Raw genomic sequence first — 22,395 nt, 5'->3', positions numbered from 1 at the left:
TCATTTTATCGACCTATATGTATTTTTTACTGCAGCTGATAGAGTAGGGGTGGGCTGTGGGAGGGGGAGCTCAGAGCCATTCTCTGTCTTGCTGGGGTGAGGGTGGGAAGTACAATCAGACCACACACAACACGGCCGAGTGAGAACATGACAAGGTGAACACGCAATATGTGTTCTGTGACTGAGTCTGATAAAAAATTTTCTTTAGGGGGGTATGGTGCCGCCAGCAGGTCAATCTGTACCTGTGAGGCAAGTGCATCAGCAGCCTGATGGAACCGTCAGGCCTTCAGATACCCCAAAATTGCTGCTGTGCCTTTGGCCAGACCCCAAAAACTTGGGGCAAAGTTTACCAAGAAAGTAAACAGCCAAAAGTTAGGTATGTGGGAGACATACCCACAAACCACCTCCGGCTCAGCTATATAATTGGAGGCATGGCCTTTCTGGTTCCTGATCAAACTGCTTAACAGCTATGATCCCAGAGGCTCAGAAACGAATCGCGGAACTCAAAAGCTTTTGGCAGGAATGAATCCTGTTCCTGCAGTAGGTTCCTGGGGCTGGGCCACTCCAGGTGGGAATAGGTTTCGTGCCTTGGCCTGTTCTCCTTGGCAGCCTGGTGACCGTCATCCTCCAGAGGCCACAGAATAGTCAGGTTTGGGCCTGCAGTGACGAGACACACGGGGCCTCACCAGATGGGGGTGGAACTGGCCCTTTCCTCCCATCCCAGCAAGACCTCAAGTTGCCGCCTACAAACAGCCTCTCTGGCTCCTGATCAAGCTGATTAATGGCCATGATTCCAGAGACTCAGAAACAAATCTTGAAACCCAGCGGCTTTTGGCAGAAATGCATCTGGACCGCATACACGGCCATGGCTCCAGAGGCAAAAGCTTATTCCAGAGCCTGACAGCTTGTGGCAGATAAGTGAATGGACCCTGCATTAAACTACGGCACCATGCATCCCCAGGAGGAAAAGGGTGTTACTCCCTTCGCCTTTCTCCCCCCAGCAGGAAGGCGGCTGCCGCCTCAGAGCTTATTGAAAAGCCAGGTATGAGCCGGCAGTGACAGGGCAACTGCAGTCTCATGGGAAAGGGGACGGTACCGGCTTGTCCTTCATGCCCTACCGAGGTCACGAGTTGCCCCCCACAAGCGGCTCTCCGGCACGGCCATGGTTCCAGAGGCAAAAGGACTTAATCCAGAGCCCGGCAGTTTGTGGCAAAAAAATGAATGGACCATGCATTAAACTATGGCGCCATGCCTCCCCGGGAGGGAAAGGATATTTCTCCCTTCTGCCTTTCTCCCCACTGGCAGCAAGGTGGCCGCCGCCTCAGAGCTTATAGGAAAGCCCGGTATGAGCCAGAGGTGATGGGGCAACTGCAGTCTCATGGGAAGGGGGGCGGTACCGGCTTGTCCTTCACGCACTACCGAGGTCCTGAGTTAACCCCCACGAGTGGCTCTCCGGCACAGCCATAACACCAGATGCACAGAAACCAATCTCTAAATTATCTGGCTCTTTGCAGAAATCCAAAATTGCATGGCCACAATAGCAACATTATATGATTCTCATAACCAGCTATAGAAAACAAAGTATTTCACAATGCCTTTTCAGCAATTCTGATTGGGGGGAAATTCTAAACAATAATGGTGCATCTTTTGTTGAAATGATGAATGTAATCAATGTAGAGAAGAGTTAAGTAGAAATCATTTGCCTCATAGGCATTGGGTGGGGTGGGAGGGGGTGTATACTGGGGTTCTTGTTGGTGAAATGTGAATACTGGTGAAGCGAAAGGTGTCTGATTATTGCATGACCGAGACTTAAACCTCAAAGCTTAGTAACTTTTCCCACAGTGATTCAATAAATAAATATAAGACGAAAAATAAATAAATAAAACTATGAAAAGAAAAAAAAGGTGGAGTTCATGCCCAATTCAATCAGCTAATCAGTGGCTGAATAAATAGCAGTCCTCCTACATAAAAAAAAAATTTTTTTTCTTTAAGGTTCTAGATACAGGATTCAGTGGCTACATATCAAAATATCAAAAGAACACCTGAAAATAAGGCTGAACCCAATTCAAGGTAATTTTTTAAAATGACTTGTTTTGGGTTTTTGGTATTAGGTGCTGAGTTCTGGCCCTGTCTTAGAATCTCTCCTGGCTTGGCTTGGGAGAACCGGATGAGGTGTTGGAGATGAAACCCACGTTGGCTGCGTGGAAGGCCCTACCCACTGTCCCATCTTCCTTGCCCTCAGCATGTCCAAGGAATTGTTCTACCTCTAAGCCACACCATGCCCCACAAAATGATTCTTTTAACAGTTTTTTTTTTTGTTGTTGTTGTTGTTGTTCCTGGGCCACACCCAGCAGTGCACAGGGGTTACTCTTGGTTTTGCACTCAGGAGTTAGTTCTGGCAGTGCTTATGAGACCAAATAGGATGCTGAGGATCAAATCTGGGTGGGCTGTGTACAAGGCAAGCGCCCTACATACGGTACTATTGCTGACCCCTCAAAATAATTCTTTATATCCAAGGATCATTCCTAAATTGGTATAGTCTGAAATTAAAAAATGAAGTGCAGTTTTCAGTTATAAAAACTAACCACAGTTTAAATTAAAGAGGCTTACAAGTTTTGAGCAGCCAGATCTAATGAATAAACTAATTACTTACCAATTTCTGCAAGCCAGGGTTTGCAGAAATGAAAACTTAGTAGGTATTACTTAGCTAAACTGGTTCCAAAGTCAAATAAATCTGGGAGACACTGAATCAAGCAATTTATATAAGCAAAAACATTTCTTCTAGTATTTTCTATTCTGGTATATTTTACAAAAGCCCAAGGAGCAAGTATTGCATACTGTCTCCCAAATGGATTTCATTTTATTATTATTGTTCTAACTTTTTGAGTTTTTGGGCCATACCGTGTGGTATCCAGTGCTTATTCCTGGCTCTATGCTCAGGAATTATTCCTCGTAGAGCTTGGGGGACCAAATGGGGTGCTGGGGACAGAACTCTTGGAGAGCAAGGCGAGTAACCCACCCTATGTACTAACACTCAGGCCTCGTTCCAATGTGTTTGACTCCAGAAACGTTCTCTCTTATTGATACTTTAACAGCTTCTACCAGAATAATCTCTGGAATAAGAAGCATCCAATTATATACCTTGTAAATACAAAAAAAAAAGTAATTCCCCTTGGGATGGGCTACCTCCTTCTACTTCCCAATACTCCTGGAAGCACTGGTGAACCCCCCCATGAACCAACTACAGTGCCACCACATACGCTCTACCAACCTTGCTTCAAAGACCCATACATACATCTCAAAAGAGATCAAACGCTGCAGTTAATCTCGGACCACACAAGGCTGAACAGACTGGGGTAAATTGAAGAGGGGCAGGCCAGCCTGGTGCCCGCACAAGTAGAGCCCCATGCAGCTGCTTGCTCCCACAATCAAAATTGCCGCCATACCCCTGGCCTGACTCCACAGTCACAGGACAGATCTCATCGAGACGCAGCACTGTAGCACTGTCCTCCTGTTGTTCATCGATTTGCTCCAGCGGGCCCAGTAACGTCTCCATCATGAGACTTGTTACTGTGTTTGGCACACTGAATACGTCACGGGGAGCTTGCCAGGTTCTGCTGTGCAGGCAAGATACTCTCGGTAGCTTGCCGGGCTCTTCGAGAGGGGCAGAGGAATCGAACCCGGCTCGGCCGCGCACAAGGCAAATACCCTACTGCTGTGCTATTGCTCCAGCCCATCAAGACATAATCTGCTGAAAATTCTGGTATGGAGGTTTTGTGACTGAAATTCCCAGGCTTTCTTTGGGTTGGGATAGGCTACCTCTCCCCACCTCCCTGTGCTTCCAGAAGCCTCGGCAGTCACATCTACACCCCAAAGCTGCCACCCAACTGAAAAGCTACTCCAGTCTTACCATCCTGATAAAAATACCGAATGCCTTGAACAAACACCATGACCTCTTAGCACCTGCATTGCAAACCATAATGCACAAAAGAAAAAGGAGAGAGAAGAAGAAAAGGTCCTCTCACAGAGGAAGGCTGGAGGTGGGGGGTGGGGTGTTGGGGGATGGTGCTAGGGAAACAAGGAACATTGGTGGTGGGAAATGTACACTGGTGGAGGGTGCTGGATCACTGTATGATTGAACAGCTTTGTAATGACCTATCTCATGAATATTCAATTAAAAAAATTTTAAAAATGTAATACAGCATTCATGCCCAATTCAATTAGCTTAATCAACGGCTGAACAAACAGGAGTATTTCTACATTGAAAAAAAAAAAAAAGTAATTCCCTGGATCTGAAGTGACAGTACTGTGAGTAGGACACTTGCCCTATAGGCAGCTGACCTGTGTTCAACCCCTGGCACCCGATGTGGTCCTCCAAGCCCACCAAGACTGATTCCTGAGTGCAGAGGCAGGAGGAAGTCCTGAGTACCACCAGGTGTGGACTGAAAACAAAAATTAAAAAATGGGGGCCGGAGCAATAGTACAGTGGGTAGGGAGTTTGCCTTGCACACAGACAACCCGGGTTCAGTGGTCTCCCGAGAACTGCCAGGAGTGATTCTTGAATGCAGAGCCAGGAGTAACCCTTGAGCATCACTGGGTGTGACCCAAAAAGAAAAAAAAAATTAAAAAGTTATTCTCCTAAAGGTCTTGAGTACTTTGACATATATTACTATCTGTTGATTAAATGAACCTTTTATGTTCTATACAAAAAACTTAAATACTGCTTTCCTAATTCAACTTCTAAATTAATGAAACTTTTAACTAAATTCCTTCCTCTTTACTTGCACCTTTGGTATTTAATTTTTTATTTATAAGGATATAATTTGGGAAACTGTTACTGTCAAATTACTAACTGCCCCATTTTCCCTAGACCCTTTCCTTACAGAAAAGCAATATTTTTTCCCTATTAATAACTGGTTTGCCCTGTGATTTGTGTGAATAATGAAATGTAAACTGAAGTAATGTTTCAGTCCCAGTGAAAATCTTTAAAAATAATCACAAAGTTTCATCTCCTTTTTTATTTCATTACAAAAATAGCAAGATCCAGATAAGCCTGAATTTCAGAGTGAAGAGAAAGGACCTGTTTCCAAAATGCAGCCATACTCATAAGGGGAAGGAGAAATGAAAATGTCATTGTAAGCCATTGAAATTTTATAGGCTCTGCAACATCACTTAGCCTTGCTTACCAATACAAACACAGCTCATCTTATCAAATATTTGACAAGATTTTGCAGTTGTCTGAGAGCTGGAGAGAAATTATGGTGATATAGATAAATACTATCTAGAATTGAGTTACTTTATGAATAGAAAAGAAGAAGTTATTGGTCCTACACTGGCAATATCCCTTTATTTATTTGGGCAATATTCCTTTAAATTAAGAATTAACTTAGAGTATAGCAGATGGGGTTCCTCCTTTGCATAGTCAACCCAGGATTGATCCCGACACCCCGTATGATTTCTCAGCCCCACCAGAAGTGAAATCTGAGCACAGAGCCACGAGTAAATCCTGAGCACAGCTGTGCATGGCAGCCAAACAACAACAACAAAAATAAGTCAAAGAGATTACATTTTTAATGTGGATATCATCCGCCACACAGGTAGGGGGAGGGTGGGATGGGGGGTTTACTGGGGTTGTTGGTGGTGGGAAATGTGCACCGGACTGGTGAAGAGACGGGTGTTTCATTATTGTATGTCCGAGTCTTAAAACTCAAAGGTTTTATAACTGCTCTCACGGTGATTCATTAAATAAGTTAAAAATAATAATAATAAAAAATAAAACTCAACTATGAAAAAAATAGTTATTACATTTTTTGGGGGGATCTTGGGTTCACAGCTCGTGGTATGCAGAGCTTACCCTTGGCGGGCTCAGGAGACCATAATGGGTGCCAGGACTTGAACCCGGGTCAGGCAACTGCCATATCACGCTGTATTATCTTTTTAGCCTTATAATTTGCCATATTTGGGGGGCTTGAGAGGGTACAGTGGGCAGAGCATTTGCCTTACACAAGATGATGCAGGGTTCATTCTTGAAACCCCATATAGTTCCTAAGCCCCTAAGGGAGTGACTCCAGAGTGCAGAGCAGGGAGTAATTCCTGAGCACTGCCAGGTGTAGCTCTAAACAAAAATAAAAATATAGCAGTTTTTTAAATTAGAAAGTAGGACTTATAATGGTTATTTTACATTATAAACATGTCAGATCATTATGTTGTCTATCTGAAACTAACTTCCCTGTCAGTTATACTTCAAGTGAAATAAAAAGAAAACAAAACAATAAGAGCTACGAATTACAACATTCATTATATGAATATGTAGATTACGTCTGTAGCACTGTCATCCCGTTGTTCATCAATTTGCTTGAGCGGGCACCAGTAACATCTCCATTGTGAGACTTGTTGTTACTGTTTTTGGCATATTGAATACGCCATGGGGAGCCTGCCAGGCTCTGCCGTGTGGGCGAGATACTTTCGGTTGCTTTCTGAGAGGGAGTAGATTACATTAACAAAACAAATGAGAAGTCTATAATCTTATTCCATTCTCTAACACAAGGTGGGAAGCTTATGTAATTGATGTCTACTGGGGCTAGAGGGATCATTCAGAGGAAAGGGCATTTGCCTTGCACGCGGCTGACCTGGGTTTGATTCCCAGCATCCCATATAGTACCCTGAGCACTGTCAGGAGTGATTCCTGAGTTCAGTGTCAGGAATAACCCCTAAGCATTGCCAGGAGTGAACCAAAAAGCAATCAACAACAAACTGTAATTAATGACTATGAAAATATTTTAACTATCTCATACACACACACACACACACACACACACACACACACACACACACTTTAAAGATGGGGGCCGGAGTGATAGTACAGTGGGTAGGGCGTTTGCCTTGGTGGCCTACCCAGGTCTGACAAATAAACAATGAATAAATAAGGGAGGCTGTTCTTCTGAAGGTATAATGTTGATATATCCTCTATATATTTATATTACAAAGAACTAGAGCTTGTTACTCTTCAAGGTAATTTAATTGCCTTGTTTTTGTTTTGGGCCACCTGTGGAGATGTTTAGGGCTTGCTCCTGACTCTGTGCTCATGAGTTATTCCCGGCAGCTCTTGAGAGACTCATATAGGCTGCCAGGGATTGAGCCCAGGTTGTCTGCATGCAGCCCTCCAGCTCTTTTTCTAAATTTAAGTAGTCAGCTGACTCTAGAAAGTGTCACACTGCTTAAAAAGTATTTTTTAAAAAATCAGCCACCTTCCAGATATGACAAGTGCTTTCAGATATATTTTTGATAGTCTCAAAAATAAAATTGAGGGGCCAGAGTGACAGAACAGCAGATACAGTGCTTGTGTTGCATGCACCTGACCCATGTTTGATCCCAGCATCCCAAATGGTCTCCCAAGGACTGCCTGGAGTAATTCCCAAGTGAAGAGCAGGAGTAACCCCTGAGCTCTGCAAGATGTGGACCAAAACCCAAACCACTCCCCCCCCAAAAAAAAACAAACCCACTGCACTGTCTGCAACCTCTTCCTGGGTCCCTGGACTGAGGAAGGCCCTCCTCCCACCCAACTCCTCTAGAAAAAAATAAATAAGGAAATATTTTTCAACTTGTAAAAAGTGCTCAGAATGCATTATAATACTGTTTGTGAAAGTCAGTGTGAAGTATTTGTTAGTATCACACGATCATGACCATCCTGTTATTCGTCGATTGTGTCGAGCAGGCCCCAGTAACGTCTCCTTCGTCCTAGCCCTGAGATTTTTTAAAAGGTGCCATATTCAAGGATCTTTCAGGGTTAGGAGAATGAGACCCATCATTTGTTAGCATAGTATTTCCTAAAGTTGTGAGATATATTGAAATTTGTCAAATTCAGTCAGCTTTAGTATGATAAGCTTTATAAGAAAATCTTATATGCATTATTACATTTTCCATGTTTAACAGTAGGGTGATTACTAAAAATGCAAAAGTTTAAATTTTTAATTTGGTATAGCCAAATAATATAAATACACCAATATTTAAATCACATATAACTATTATTCAGACATATAAAAAGATGCCAAGGATATAATGTAAAAGGGGAAGATTCTCATCTGCCTCACAGGCATGGGGAGGGGTGGGGTGGGGGGCGTATATTGGGCTTCTTGGTGGTGGAAAATATGTACTGGTGAAGGGATGGGTGTTTGATCATTGTATGACTGAGACTTAAACTTGAAAGTTTTGTAACTGTTCTCACGGGGATTCAACAAATAAATTAAAAAAAAAAAGTGGAAGATTCTTTCATGCCCTTAAAAACAAATGGAAAACAAAAAATGGGTTCAATGGCCAATGCTGTAACACCAGGTAGAATGCAAGGCTTTTGTTAAGGTCACAAGGCACAGCAACAAAGAATTCTGGCATAAGGTCTTCTTTCCACAGAGTGTCCCCAGAAGGAAAATCAAATGCCTGTTTCCTCTCCTTCCTTCCGCTTTTATCCCTTTTGGCTCCTCTTCCCTTTCCACCTCCCTCTCATCTTCCTGTTTTCTTCTCTCTCCCATTCCAGTTCTAAACTTCAACCAACTCCCTTTCTCCAGTCAGTCATTCTATTCTAATTTTCAAAGCTGCCAAAAAAAAAAATCCATATGCATGGAAATAAACACAAACCTGAAACCCATAATGGAACATTCTCTGGTGGTTTGTTTAGGGACCGCACCTGCTTCTCTTCTGTGGCCCATGCAGTACTGGGGATTAAACCCAGGCCTTCTGTGCGCAAAGCATGTGCTCCAGTCATCTGAGCTATTTCTGACTCAGGAACAAAAATCCTTATTTTAGCTTTTAAATAAAAAGATTTCAGGGTCTGTTGTTTTAGCTTTGTATTGTTCATGCTTATTTGCTCTTCCCTTCAGACCTCCCTACTTCAAAGACTATGTCCAAAACTGGTGAGGATAAAATTCAAGACTTTTAGCTGGGCATACAAGTATTCATGAAGAACTCTTGCCTATGAAGAAATTCTACTTGCTTCAAATCTTACCGCTTCTTCATGTGTATCTTTTTTATTCCAATTACATCAAGCTTTGTAACTACTCTAAAAGAAGCACAAGCCTTCAGGGAGTGTTTTTATACATTCTTCCCTCTAGCCAAAATGATCTAGCCATCTAAGCCCCATTCTTCTAGGCTTACTTCTGTTTGTCCTCTAAGTCATAGCCCAAGTTTTACCATTTCCAAGCAATTTGGATAAGACATATTTTTCTATGTTTTTGTGATGCCTTATGCAGCTATTGTAGCCTTTGTATCATTCTACAATGATATAATTCTACAATATACAGAAGGTTATGAGTCTGCTAGACAGTAAAATCCAGTTTAAGTAACTGTCTCAAAGTTTAGCACACTATAACTATTCATTACACTGAAGCTTTCCAAAATTCTGATTATTAGTTCTGCTCAGGTAGCATATTTCTTTTCTTTGCTGCACTAAAGAAGGCTCTACCACACAGCCAAAATTAAACTGGAGTTGCTGGAACATATGACTGAAACCCAATCATGAATAACTTTGTAACTGTTTTATCTCACTGTGATTCAATTTTAAAAGTGGAAATATTTACTGCATTGCTTTCAGAGGAAAAAAAAATAAAAAGTTCTCTATCATTAAGAGGGGGAAAAAAGCATTAACAGAATGACTTATGAAATGAGGCACTAGTTTGATGAAATGAAACAAATTTTAGTAGTCTCATTTGATGCAACAGTTAAAGACTCATCAAAACATTTTACTGTTGGCCAAATTTACAGCTGATAACATGTATATGACAACTTCTAGCAATTTTTAAAAAATGGGTTAAGCTGACCAGAGATGGCTCAAAGAACTGAGCACATACTTTGCATATGAGCAGCTCAGGTTTGATTCCTGACCTGTCTGGTTCCCCAAGGGACACCAGGAATGAAGCCTTAGCAACAAGCTGCGAGGACTCTCAAGCACCATAACCAGCTATAGAAAACAAAATATTTCACAATGCCTTTTCAGCAATTCTGATTATTGGGGGGGATTCTAAGCAATAATGGTGCATCTTTTGTCGAAATAATGAATGTAATCAATGTAGAGAAGAGCTACGTAGAAATCATCTGCCTCACAGGCATTGGGAGGTGTGGGAGGGGGATATATTGGGGTTCTTGATGGTGAAAAATGAGTACTAGTGAAGGGAAAGGTGTTTGATCATTGTATGACCAAGACTTAAACCTGAGAGCTCTGGAAAGAAAGATGGCGGCCGCACGGGAGCCTTGTGGAAAGCAGGTTTGAGCCGGGGCTGGCGGGAGCGGCGGGAACCTCATGGGAAGGGGGGCTTTGTGGGCCGTCCCCCACGCCCCACCGAGGTCGCCAGCTGCCCCCCACGAGCGGCTCTCCGGCACGGCCACGACTCCAGGGCACAGAAACCAATCTCTTAACTAGCTAACTTTTAATAGAAATTCTTCCAGGGTCAATAAGTAAAATAGCAGAAATTCAAAACCGCGCGACATCATTTTATTCTTAAACCAAGTTGTAGAAAGCAAATCATTTCACAACGCTGTTTCAGCATGTCTGATTGTGGGGGGTGGGTCGTAAATTCTAAACAATAATTGTGCATCTTCTATCGAAATAATCTATCTAGTCAAAGTAGATAGAGTATTAACTAGAACTCATCTGCCTCACAAGAATTAGGAGGGGTGGGAGGTGGGGGTCTATTGGGGTTCGGGGTTAAAAATGAGTATTGGTAAAGGGAAATGTGTTTGGTATCTACATGACTGAGACCTAAACCCGAAAGCTCTGTAACTTTTCCCACAGTGATTCAATAAATAAATAAATTATAAAAAAAAAAAACTTAAACCTGAAAGCTTTGTAATTTTTCCCATAGTGATTCAATAAATATAAGAAAAAAATAAAATTATGGAAAAAAATTATTAAAAGAATAATAATTTCTATTCTTATTAAAGAATATAAAATAATCAAATTAAAGGAACTCAGTTCTCTTTAGTATTTTCAAGAAGATAATATTGAAACAGTTAACATTTTCACGTTTATTATTCTTTTTACATTACAATATATAAGGGCTGGAGCAATAGTACAGTGGGGAGGGTGCTTTCCTTGCAAGAGGCTGACCTGGGTTAGATCCCCAGTATTCCACATGGCTTCTTAATACCACCAGGAGCAATTCCTGAGTGCAGAGCCAGGAGTAACCTTTGAGTATTACTATTTGTGGCTCAAAAATCAAAACAAAAAAGGGTAATTCTTCTATGAGACAGAAAGCATGAACCTGAATCTATATAAAGTAAATGAACACCTATTTGTTAATACCTAGTTACTACAAGCTATATAGCTATAGCTATCCACTATATAATTGATTTAAAATAAAGTTCTTCCTTTATTCTTCGAGACAGTAGTCCAAAACAATGAAAACATAAAAGTATTCCTCTCATTTGCCATCTACTACCTCAAGCAAACAGGATTTCTTCCCTTTCCTCTTAAAAAAAAAAAGAAACAAATCATTTCTATTCTAATAATATCACAAAGTTGCTAGGATTAAATGGGATAATGTAAGCTCCATTGCAACACTCACTTAAGAGAGGAAAAATGACTTGACTGCCTGGGAGCTGGCAGCAGGTTCTGGGTATGATTAGTCTTCTTTTCCTGCTCTGTAACTGTTTACTTGCACAAAGGGCCCCGTTTACTTAGAAACTTTCTCTTCCCTTTGTTGCTATTACTGCAGTAACTGAAGGCTGCTAATGACTGTGGTACTTGCACACTTGATAGTAGTGCAGATACATGTGCTGTATGCAACACTTACCAGGGGTCATCATACTTTTCTCAGACACCTTGTGCTCCAGAGAGGGAACACTTGGCTGTGACACCAGAGGTCACAGTGAAGCTAGGACCACACTAGGAGCATATGGACAGTACTAAGGATCAAACACATGGCCTCAAGCTTGCAAGACAGCTACTGAACCACCCCCAGGTCTCAATTCATGGACTATTTTCACTTGAATAATGAACATCAAACTCAAATTAATAAACTGTTTTGTCATTTGAGAAGCCAAATAGAACAATTTTTGTCTGCTCTTTTGAATTCAGGTATAAATCATAAGGAAGTAATGATAAAACTACACTTAATGAAAATCTTAAGTAAAAATTTTCCTATCACTAAAGGGAAATCAAAGTATATGTGAGGCACATACATGACTGAATTTAAACACATACAAATGTCATTACTTATGGCACTGTAGCACTGTCCTCCCATTGTTCACTGATTTGCTTGAGCAGGCACCAGTAATGTCTCACAGCAAATTGTGAAACTTGTTGTTACTGTGTTTGGCATATCGAATATGTCACGGGTAGCTTGCCAGACTTTGCCGTGCGGGCAAGATACTCTCGGTAGCTTGCCGGGCTCTCCGAGAGGGGCAGAGGAATAGAACCTGGGTCAGACGTGTGCAAGGCAAACGCCCTACCTGCTTTGCTATGGCTCCAGCCCACTTTTTATGGCAAGGTTAGCAAACTACAATTTTCATTTACCACTTCCCAGCACTAGAGACTGCAATCAAAACTCCAATTACTATATATTTACAAAGTTCTGCTTACTCTGCTCTTTCTCACATCCTAACACAAAACAATTATAGTAATTTACCACACAATAAAGATGCTGGGAAATTCTTTGGCTCTGCAGTTTACTTCTGGCAATCAATTCCAATTCGCTGATTTTTATTTATTTACTTATTTATTTTGGTTTGGGGGCTGTACCTAGAGACACTAGGGGATCGTTAAGTAGTGCCAGGGAACAAACTGGGAGTGGCTACAGGCAAAGCAAACACCCTATCTCCTGTGCTACCCTTGATTTTTAAAATCATTTTTAATTTTTTATTTACTGTTTTTGAGGCCACACCCAGCAGTGTTCGGGGACTACTCCCAGCTCGGGAGTCACTACCAGCAGTGCTCCAGCCCTTTAGGCTCACTCACTCTATGGCCTGACTCCTTCACTTCATTTGTTTATTTATTTATTTATTTATTTTTAGGTCACACCTGGCGATGCACAGGGGTTACTCCTGGCTCATGCAGTAAGGAATTATTCCTGGCGGTGCTCAGGGGACCACATGGGATGCTGGGAATCGAACCCGGGTCAGCAGTGTGCAAGGCAAACACCCTACCCGTTGTGCTATGGCTCCAGCCCCGTGATTCCTTCACTTTAAAAAATCAGTAGAAGCTAAACAGGAAATTATGAAATGCTCAACATGTCTTTTGGATTTTTTCAAACTCATCCACCTTTGAATTTAGTCTAGAAATTCTGACTATTGCTCTTAAAATGTTTCAAATTTTACTTTATCACAAGTGGTCATATAGGAAACATCTACAATTTAGTACTGTTTAGAAAAGGTAAGCAAGCTAATAAAAAAGACTCCATATTTAACACACATTCTTACTTACTACACAAAATTGGAGAAGATGGTGTTTGCAGGGTCAAAGTAGAGCCATCTTTTCTTGTGATATTAACGCGAAAAACCAATCTGGCACGAGTGCTTTTTTTCTTGGAACCAGCAATTCCTATTCTCGCTTCGACATCAGCATTCCTCAATTTCAAGATTCCTACGCAGTCCACCCTATTACACATACACACACACACACATATGCACACAAAATACGTTAATATAGTTTCTATTGTATACTGTTCTTAGTAATCTCTTTTCTACTCTGTATTTGTAATGCAATCATAAGTTTTCAAATTAAAAATGTACATAAAGATAGCACTGTAACACTGTCCTCCATTGTTCATCGATTAGCTCAAGCGGGCACCAGTAACGTCTCCATTGTGAGACTTGTTACTGTTTTTGGCATACTGAATATGCCACGGGGCATTTAAAAAATATAACACCCAATCTTTTCAACTTTTGTGTATAATAATGGAAAAAATAGTAAAGATATAAAATCACTATTTTAAAATCTGATTTACAATAAAAGATGCTTTAGTTGTGTTAAATAAGCTTAGTGTTGTTCTTAGTGCACTCAGATACTATGCAGATACTGTTAACAGAAATTTAGTGTCGGGGGCAGAACAATATACAGCGAGTACAGCATTTGCCTTGCATGTGGCCTATTTAAGTTCGATCCCTGGCACCCAATATGGGTCCCCATGCCTTGCCAGGAGTGACTCCTGAGCCCAGAGCCAGGATTAAGTTTTGAGCACTGCCAGGTATGGTCTCCGCCCCCCACCTACCCACCCCCCCAAAAAAAAATTCTTGTCAAAAATATAGGTCACCGCTGGAACACATGCTATGCAAGTGTAAGACCCTGCGTTTGGTCCCTCATACAATATCTAAACCCCTCCAAAAATAGAGTACCAGGATATTATTATTTTTTTTTAGTGTAGGAAAACAAAAACAAAGACAAAAGGTGAATCTAGATCAAAAAAGTTTTTCACATCAAGATGAGTCATCACACCAAGAATGATGTCTGTTAAACAGTTTTTCTTTTTTTTTTTTTTGTTTCTGGGCCACACCTGGCAATGCTCAGGAGTTACTTCTGCCTCTTCACTCAGGAATTACTTCTGGTGGTGCTGGGCATGGAACCAGGAATCACACCTGGTCGGCCATATGCAAAGCAAGCACCCTGCCCGCTGTACTATCTTTCCAGCCCCAATATTCTGCACTACAAATTAAAATCTCTCCTGCCATTTGCAAAGTTGTGCTGTAAGTGAGAAATATTCTCCTGAGTACTCACGCCAGAGTCATGTTGTTGCTTGGGTCGAGGCCGACTTCAATGACAGTAGTGCCTTCAATGTCAACTTCTTTGCAGGGGGTTGTATTTCGCCCGGTTACTCTGCAGGCCTGATAAAATCCGTGGGGTTTTACTCGACCAGAGTCATTGCCCACGAACACCTGAAGCACCACTGGCTCATTATGGCCTTCCAGCTGTAGTAAGAGACCATGGAATTGAAACATTAATTAGCCTTTCAAATAATGTTACTGTAAAATCTCTCTCCCCTCCCACTTTTCCACTCCTAACCCCCTCCATTTTGTGTTTGGTTTTTTTTTTGTTTGGTTTTTTTTTTTTTTGCTTTTTGGGTCACACCCAGCAATACACAGGGGCTACTCCTGGTTCATGCACTTAGGGAATTACTCCTGGCCTTGCTCAGGGAACCATATGGGATGCTGGGAATTGAACCTGGGTCAGGCCGCCTGCAAGGCAAACATCCTACCCACTGTGCTATCACTCCAGCCCCTTCATTTTGTGTTTGGACCATATCCAGCGACTGCTCCTGGCCATGCTTAAGGGACCATATGCGAACTCAGGGACTTAACCAGCATGTAAGGCTTGCAAGGCCTTACCGACTCTGTACTATCTCTCTGGCCCTTAATTTCTTGTATTTATAATAAAATTTAGATAATATCAAGGTGATGATATTCTGCTCACAATTTAGCATATTTTTCATGTATATAAATAAAATTCATATATATGTATATATTATATATATGAACTTTACCTTTCTATTGTGGGTAGTTGGCTAGTTAAAAACTAAATGCCACGAGTTGGGAAGATAGCAGTGTAGGGTGCTGGATGCCTTGAATGCGGCCAACATGGGTTCGATTCTTGGCATCCAAAAAGACCCCCAAGCACTGTCAGAGGTAATTCCTGAGTGGGAGCCAGGAGTAAATCCTGAGCATAGCTGGGTGTGATGATACACGCCCCCACCCTTGTCCCTGTCAAAAAAAAAAAAAAACAAACCACAAGGGGCTGGAGCAATAACACAGCGGGTAGGCGTTTGCCTTACACGCGGCCAAGCCGGGTTCGATTCTCAGCATCCCATATGGTCCCCCGAGCACCTCCAGGAGTAATTCCTGAGTGCAGAACCAGGAGTAACCCCTGAGCATCGCTGGGTGTGACCCAAAGAGCAAACAAAGAACAAAAAAAACCTCTAAATGCCAACACCACCATGAACATACTGCCTAAACCGTTAATAACTTTAAAGAAGCTAGTAAGTAAAACAAGACATTTTTTGTATGTTGCTGAATGAAGTAAGCACCTTCACTGTAGGAAAGCCTTGCTGTGTTCTATCCTTCACAGAACCACGGCTACCCTCAGTCAGGTACCGAGCTCGGTGCTGGGTCTCAGGCTGCACAACAATCTTCAGCTCCTTCCCCTCGCTTTTAACAGGATACTGTCCACACAACATAGGGCTCTTCTTTGCTCCAGTTCCTTTTTGGTTTTCTAATGTTCTGAGAAGTCAAAGAACAACATGGAAACAGATCAGAGAGTTTTCTATTAAGTTAGCGAAGATAAAGGAAGAAACAGAATAGACAATAATATTAAAAACTACCGACAAAATAAAACAAAATCCAAGGGAATATACATTTAATTAGGTAAAATATCTTTAAAATTTTATAATAAAGTTTAACTATGAGATGCCAAACAGAGTGACTAAGCTGGACAGGGGAGATAAAGAAGGAACAATGTGTGGTAGGAGAAAGATTAAATGCACAAACTGGGAATAACAGGAAAGAGAATAACTAATGTCACTATAATCTTTCATGTACTTCAGTCAAAATAAAATTCTTAAATTACCTATTATATGAAGCAACAAGATCAACTATAATTATTTTTAATGGGGCTTGCAAAGCAAAAGAAAAGTGCGGTGATAAAAAGAAACAAGTAAAGACCTTTTAAAAAAAACCTAAGCTACAGGGGCTGGAACAATAGCACAGCGGGTAGGGCATATGCCTTACATGCGGCCAACCTGGGTTCAATTCCCAGCATCCCATATGGTTCCCTGAGCACTGCCAGGAGTAATTCCTGAGTACTGAACCAGGAGTAACCCCTGTGCATCGCTGGGTATGACCCAAAAAGCAAAAAAAAAAAAAAAAACAAAACAAAAAAAAGAAAGAAACCTAAGCTACAGGCAACATATTCTTTTGGTTATTTTCTCTGTATCTGAAAGAGAAAATTATAATAAAAGATGAGTAATTCAACTTTTAGTGGAAAATTAGCTTTAGTCTACACAAGTTTTTCCTAGATCTGCAATTTTTATGATTAAATAAATCTCCTGGTCTATACAAATTTTATAATCTGAGCTTTAAGGTGGAATATATAATTTTAAACTATTTCTAAGATCAATTTAATATATTTTCTATATGAAATGTATGTTTAAAGAAAAGCACTTCAAATGATAGAATTCCATGCTGTACAACTAAGTTGAAACATAATAAACAGAAAATACTGCCAGTTTTTTTTTTGCTTTTTTTTGGGTCACACCCGTGATGCACAGGGGTTAACTCCTGGCTCTCCACTCAGGAGTCATTCCTGGTGGTGCTCAGGGGACCGTATGGGATGCCGGTGATAGAACCTAGATCAGCCGCATGCAAGGCAAGCGCCTTACCATCTCTATGGCCCCTTAAAACAGTATTTAAATAATCAACGTGCATTTAAATGCATTTAAATATTTAAAATACAGTTCAACATTATGGGATGTAGCTCAGAGGCATAGTACATGGCCTCACTTGGAAGGTGCTGGATTTGACTGCTGGTACTTGGAAATTTAAAAAAAATAAATAGTCATAGAGTCTGAGTTTATAAGGTTTTCTGAATAACCATGATGCCAAAGATCAAATCCAAGACCTCATGCATACAAAGCATGTACTCTATCACTCAATCATATCCCCTGCTCTCTATGACTCTGTATATGAAGTTTACACTCACACTGAAGATCCAGGAGCCAAGAAACAATAGTAACAAAGTTAAACTGTAAAAAGCAAACAGGCCCCAAGAAAAATATAACTTCAAACATAAAAAAAAAATTAATGGCTTAGCAACTTTAAACCTGGCTCTAATGTTCACTGTTCTAGCTCTAATTATTGTATTGCCTCAGTCATCGCGAACAGAGAGAGAAATGGCAGTACCTCACTGCTCTAAGGCTGAACTAAAACCTTGTTGTTAGGACAGGGATAGAAGAACGGAGGAAAGAAAGGATGCACAGAAAAGTATTAAGACTGACGAGGTAAGAGGGAGGAGAGTTCTGAGGATAACTACTTGTGCCCTTAAGATGTGCCCAATCACCTTCACATTCCCTGAACCTTGCACAGTTCCTGAAATAGCATTTGCTGGAAAAATATTTGCTGATGAAGGCAAACAGGAAAAAAGGGACAAAGAACAGAAAGCAGAAGGGTAAAAAAGAGAGCATCTAAAATTAAAATGAAAAAAACTAGATCCTACCTAACTGGCTAAGGAAGGCCATTCATGTAAGCCTGACATAATCAAATCATCTGAAAGATTCTAGAAGAATTAAGTTCTATAAACCAAAACATTAAACTGAAGCTGGAACAAACTAAACCTTATTTTTTTATCCTTGTGTATAAAAATTCAAACACTTGCTCTGAATAAAATATACAGTACACCCTTATAAATAATTCTGCAATGCTACTGCTTTTCGCTTATTTTAAAATCAAAGCAAAAAATTGTATCTACAGAAAATATGTAAAACCTCCTCAAATATGCATTGAAAGAAATTGAAAGAAAATACAACAAAATACTAACAACTAAAACGAATGATTAGAATGTGAATTATTTTCTTCTATTTTTGCATCTTACAAATGTTTAAAACTGGTGTATTATACAGATAAGAGAATGATTAAAATGTCAACTTGGCAAAATACAGTTTTTATATCCTCTTTCTAGTCAAGCTTATGTTTATGAGGGTAAGTAGATGATAAGGATTATTTATTATTTCATAAAACAAGATATTTCATTTGGGATAAAAACTCTTATGTGCTGGGCCACAGACAAAGCTCAGTAGTCGAGCACTTGCCTTGCATGTGTGAGAGTTCTGGGGTTGCTCCCACGGGGCACAAAACAAACCTCTGTCTGCACTGACCAGTAACTATACACATGGTTTAAGAATGCAGGTCACTGAACAGTTTCAGGAACAAATTCGTAAAAATTTCTTAAAACTACTTCACACTTAGTTTGAAAATGGAATGTATATGTTTGTACTTATCTATCACATACCAAAAAAAAAAAAAGAAGAAGAAACAAATAATTCTTAGGAGTAATCAAGTAACTTGAAGACCTTGAGAAAAAGGGCCAAGAAAAGCTCGGCCACCGCAGAGCGCATGCGCACACGCCGGCCGCCTCGGGGGGCCTGAGCTTCATCCCCAGCACCTCAAGGAATGCTGAGTACTGCCAGGAGCTCTCCGCAGCACCTAGCCAGGCTGAGCACTGCCAGGTGTGGCCCAGAGAACAAAAAGAAAAAAAATTAAGAAAACGGAAGTCGATTAGCACATGGGATTTTACTTCTGAATGATATCTATATAGCAAAGCCCTCTTGGCATATTCTATTTAGTAGTCAAATATTTCTACTTTTTTGTCCTGCTTTAGGTTTTCTATGTCACAAAAACAATTTTTACTACAAAATACCTAAAATAGGTTTCACATCCAGATGACATCATCTTTTCATTTTTAGACTATCTAGAAAAAAAAATAGTGCTACTAGTTCTTGAGACAGATGAAAAATTTTAAAACAGCATGGACTGGAATGTGTAAGTCACTAAGCAGTCTTTAAAAACATGGTTAACTTTCTTAATAAATTGAAATGTTATATAATATTTCAATAATACAAAATGCTATTTCCATAATGAAGCTCAATAAACTGTTGTAGCAACATATTTGAGACCACATTCAAAAATATTTAGCACTACATAACTGCAAATGTAAGGTACATTAGAGCTGAGGCAATATACTTTGTCTTTCAAAACATTTCTAAATTTCTTTCACTTCTAATATCTTTCTCATTGAAGAACATAATTTTTATTTGAGAGCCTCTAATTTTCAAAGAACTACTTTTCAATATATTTATAATGGTTTTATCTTTTTATTGATATCATTTTATAAATTCAAATTTTAAGCTTCCATCATTTCCATATATGCCAGTGTCAAATATTTTTCCATTACCTAAGAAGCTGGACATTTCTTCTGCTGCTTGATGAGTTTCTGTTCCATGAATTATTTCATGAGAGATTTTTGTCTTGACAAATATTATTATACTTTCCCTGGGTAACCTCAAATCATTTCTAAGATATATCTATCATACAAAAGTAGAAGCAGAAAAGATGTAGGTCAAGTTATCTCTTTAATAGCAACTGAAAATCATGTGTGTTGACTATCTCTTAAGTCAAAATCTTATCCTTCATTTGAAACTTAACATTTATTTCAGTATAAAAATTAAAATCTCTCCTGGAACTTAAAAAAAAAAGTCTTCATTATTGCCCAAATAAAGATAAACCAGTATCTGATGATAAACATAAACCTTATAGATCTGTGTTATTATGTTTAAGAGTCTGATTCTAAAATAATCTATAAATATTATGTTCTAGAATGTATCATTTTAAGAAAGATTTTCTTTTAGACTCATTTGTTAATCTGAATTTTCTAAAAGTAAAGAGTATTTAATGTGCACTTTAATTTAAATATATCACTCCAGCTGAGGATGTGGCTCAGTAACAAAGCACTTGCTTTGCATGTGTGAGACCTGGGTTCGATCCCCAGAACTACCAATAAAAAAGTGTGTACATGTAACCCCAAAGATTTTTTAAGTGAGAGCACAGAAGAAAGTACTATAGAATAATCATAGTTACTGCTTTTAAAATATAATAAGAAAGTATTTAAAGGTATCTGTATACATTAAGAATGATCTGTTAAGTCAATATTTTAAAAAATTATCAATGATGTCATCAAGTAGTAAACCAATAGTTTTTCTTTGGGGCAATTTGAAAGTGTAGATGATTATGGGCAAACTAAAGGGCCATACCTTGTCTCCCAAAAAAAAAAAATCTCTCAAATCCGGTGAATCCAGTCAAAAAGTCTAGCAATTAAGTATTAGAATGAAAGTACTGAAGAAATTGAAAAATTAAAATCGGTGATAGAATTCTATATGTCAAAGAATATAATAGTCCGAAATATATTTAAGTGAGTGGTGAATGAACTTGCGGAGTGAAAGAAAACTCAAGATGTACTAAGGTCCTGTTCTATCACCTTTCAAATAAATAATCCAGAATCACAGAAATATTAGTGACTTTCTAAAAAAATGAATTTACACATTAGGGCAAATAATCTTGAATCTTAAAGTACACAAATCTAAATGTTAATAACATTTAGATTTAGTGTATCTTGTTTCCAACAAAGATAAACAAAAGAAAGCCTGAATCCTCACAGAAACAAAATAAACTGAGTACTATGGGGAGACAGCATGAAAGAAATAAACTAGGCCTCTGTGAAAATTCTGAGTTGTTTGAGCTACAGATATGAAATGGCACTATTTCTATGACTATGAGTGTTTTAAATCCTTCAACAGTATAAATCCATTTGAAATATGTTACTTCAAACAGATTTTTTCCTGTACTTAATATTCATAAAATAAGACCTATTGCTAAATCCTATTAATAGCTTTTCTAGAATGAAACGGTGATCTAAAATTTTCATGTATTTCAGTGATAAAATTAGTATCTTTGCTTTATATGAGAACGAGCAGAGCAATTAAGGAAAGTGGGGAATGATTTTTTTTTTTTTTGCATTATGGTGATAGAACTTTAAAAAAATGCGAATACCAACCCATTTCCTGCTTTTGAGTTGCCTTTGTTGTCCGTGGTAAGCTGAGAAAGCACATAGTGAGGTGCTTTGGCACTGTCGGCATCAAATATATCCATATTAGATTCTTCACAATCTCGTCGTTTGACCCCCGGCCTCTGCTTTGGATTTCGTTTTCGTGATTTACGAGGTACCTCAGTGTTATCATTGTAGGAACTGGTGCTCATGTTACTGAAGTTGGAGGGGGAATCCTCCATCCACATACTGCAGCTCTGCTCAGATTCCAATCCACACCCCTCATCCTGGCAGGACATCCGACTGTTATCCAGCAAGTCCTCAGGTGGTGGTGAGATGTACAAGACTGTGTGCCTCTTCGGTGTTGATGGATGCTGCTGAACTGTGTTACTGGTTAACTGCTTTTCACTTACCCCTCTGTTACTTACCCCCAAGGCTGAGGAGCAGCTCTCCACTTGCATAGCCTTGCTGTCGGTGACTGAGGTAGAATAAATGGTAGGGCTGGAAGAGGTGGTAAAGGAGCTGCAAGCACCGCCCATGGAGGAAGAGGAGGGAGCTGAAGAAGCATCTGCAGTGTACAATTTAAGAGTAAATACACTATACATGTTTTCACCTATACTGGCTAGCAGTCCCATTGAAAATGTGATTTGTGAACTGATTGTTTTTCCCCAGAATGAATAGTTGGAATTTGGTCACGTTTTAGATATAAACGCTTCAAGCAATACAAGGCCTAAGAAATGCAATTTTTAAAATGTCCAAACAGCATTATTTTACTTGTTATAATTGATAAATTTTTAAAAATCTAATTTAATATTTTAAGTTGTAAAGCA

General features: G+C 39.7%; 2 protein-coding genes across 6 annotated transcripts in view; both read right to left on the bottom strand.

Annotated features, from left to right (window-relative positions):
- LOC130044522 (cytochrome b5 type B) overlaps positions 1–22,395 on the bottom strand; it is a 267,802-nt gene that overhangs the window by 55,095 nt on the left and 190,312 nt on the right. The gene's annotated exons all lie outside the window — the stretch shown is intronic.
- NFAT5 (nuclear factor of activated T cells 5) overlaps positions 1–22,395 on the bottom strand; it is a 104,327-nt gene that overhangs the window by 22,259 nt on the left and 59,673 nt on the right. For 3 of the 5 annotated variants that reach the window (XM_056137254.1, XM_056137255.1, XM_056137257.1), the window contains 4 exons: positions 21,575–22,133; positions 16,002–16,194; positions 14,699–14,889; positions 13,409–13,581 (listed from right to left, as the gene is read on the bottom strand). In XM_056137254.1, coding sequence (XP_055993229.1) covers positions 13,409–13,581; positions 14,699–14,889; positions 16,002–16,194; positions 21,575–22,133 — 1,116 coding nt within the window. Of the gene's footprint in view, positions 1–13,408; positions 13,582–14,698; positions 14,890–16,001; positions 16,195–21,574; positions 22,134–22,395 lie in introns of those variants that run through there. The other 2 variants (XM_056137256.1, XM_056137258.1) reach the window with 2 other exon arrangements.

Source organism: Sorex fumeus, unplaced genomic scaffold, assembly GCF_029834395.1.
Source record: "Sorex fumeus unplaced genomic scaffold, SorFum_2.1 ptg000122l, whole genome shotgun sequence".
NCBI lineage: Eukaryota > Metazoa > Chordata > Mammalia > Eulipotyphla > Soricidae > Sorex > Sorex fumeus.
This window is presented reverse-complemented; position numbering and strand designations above follow the sequence as displayed.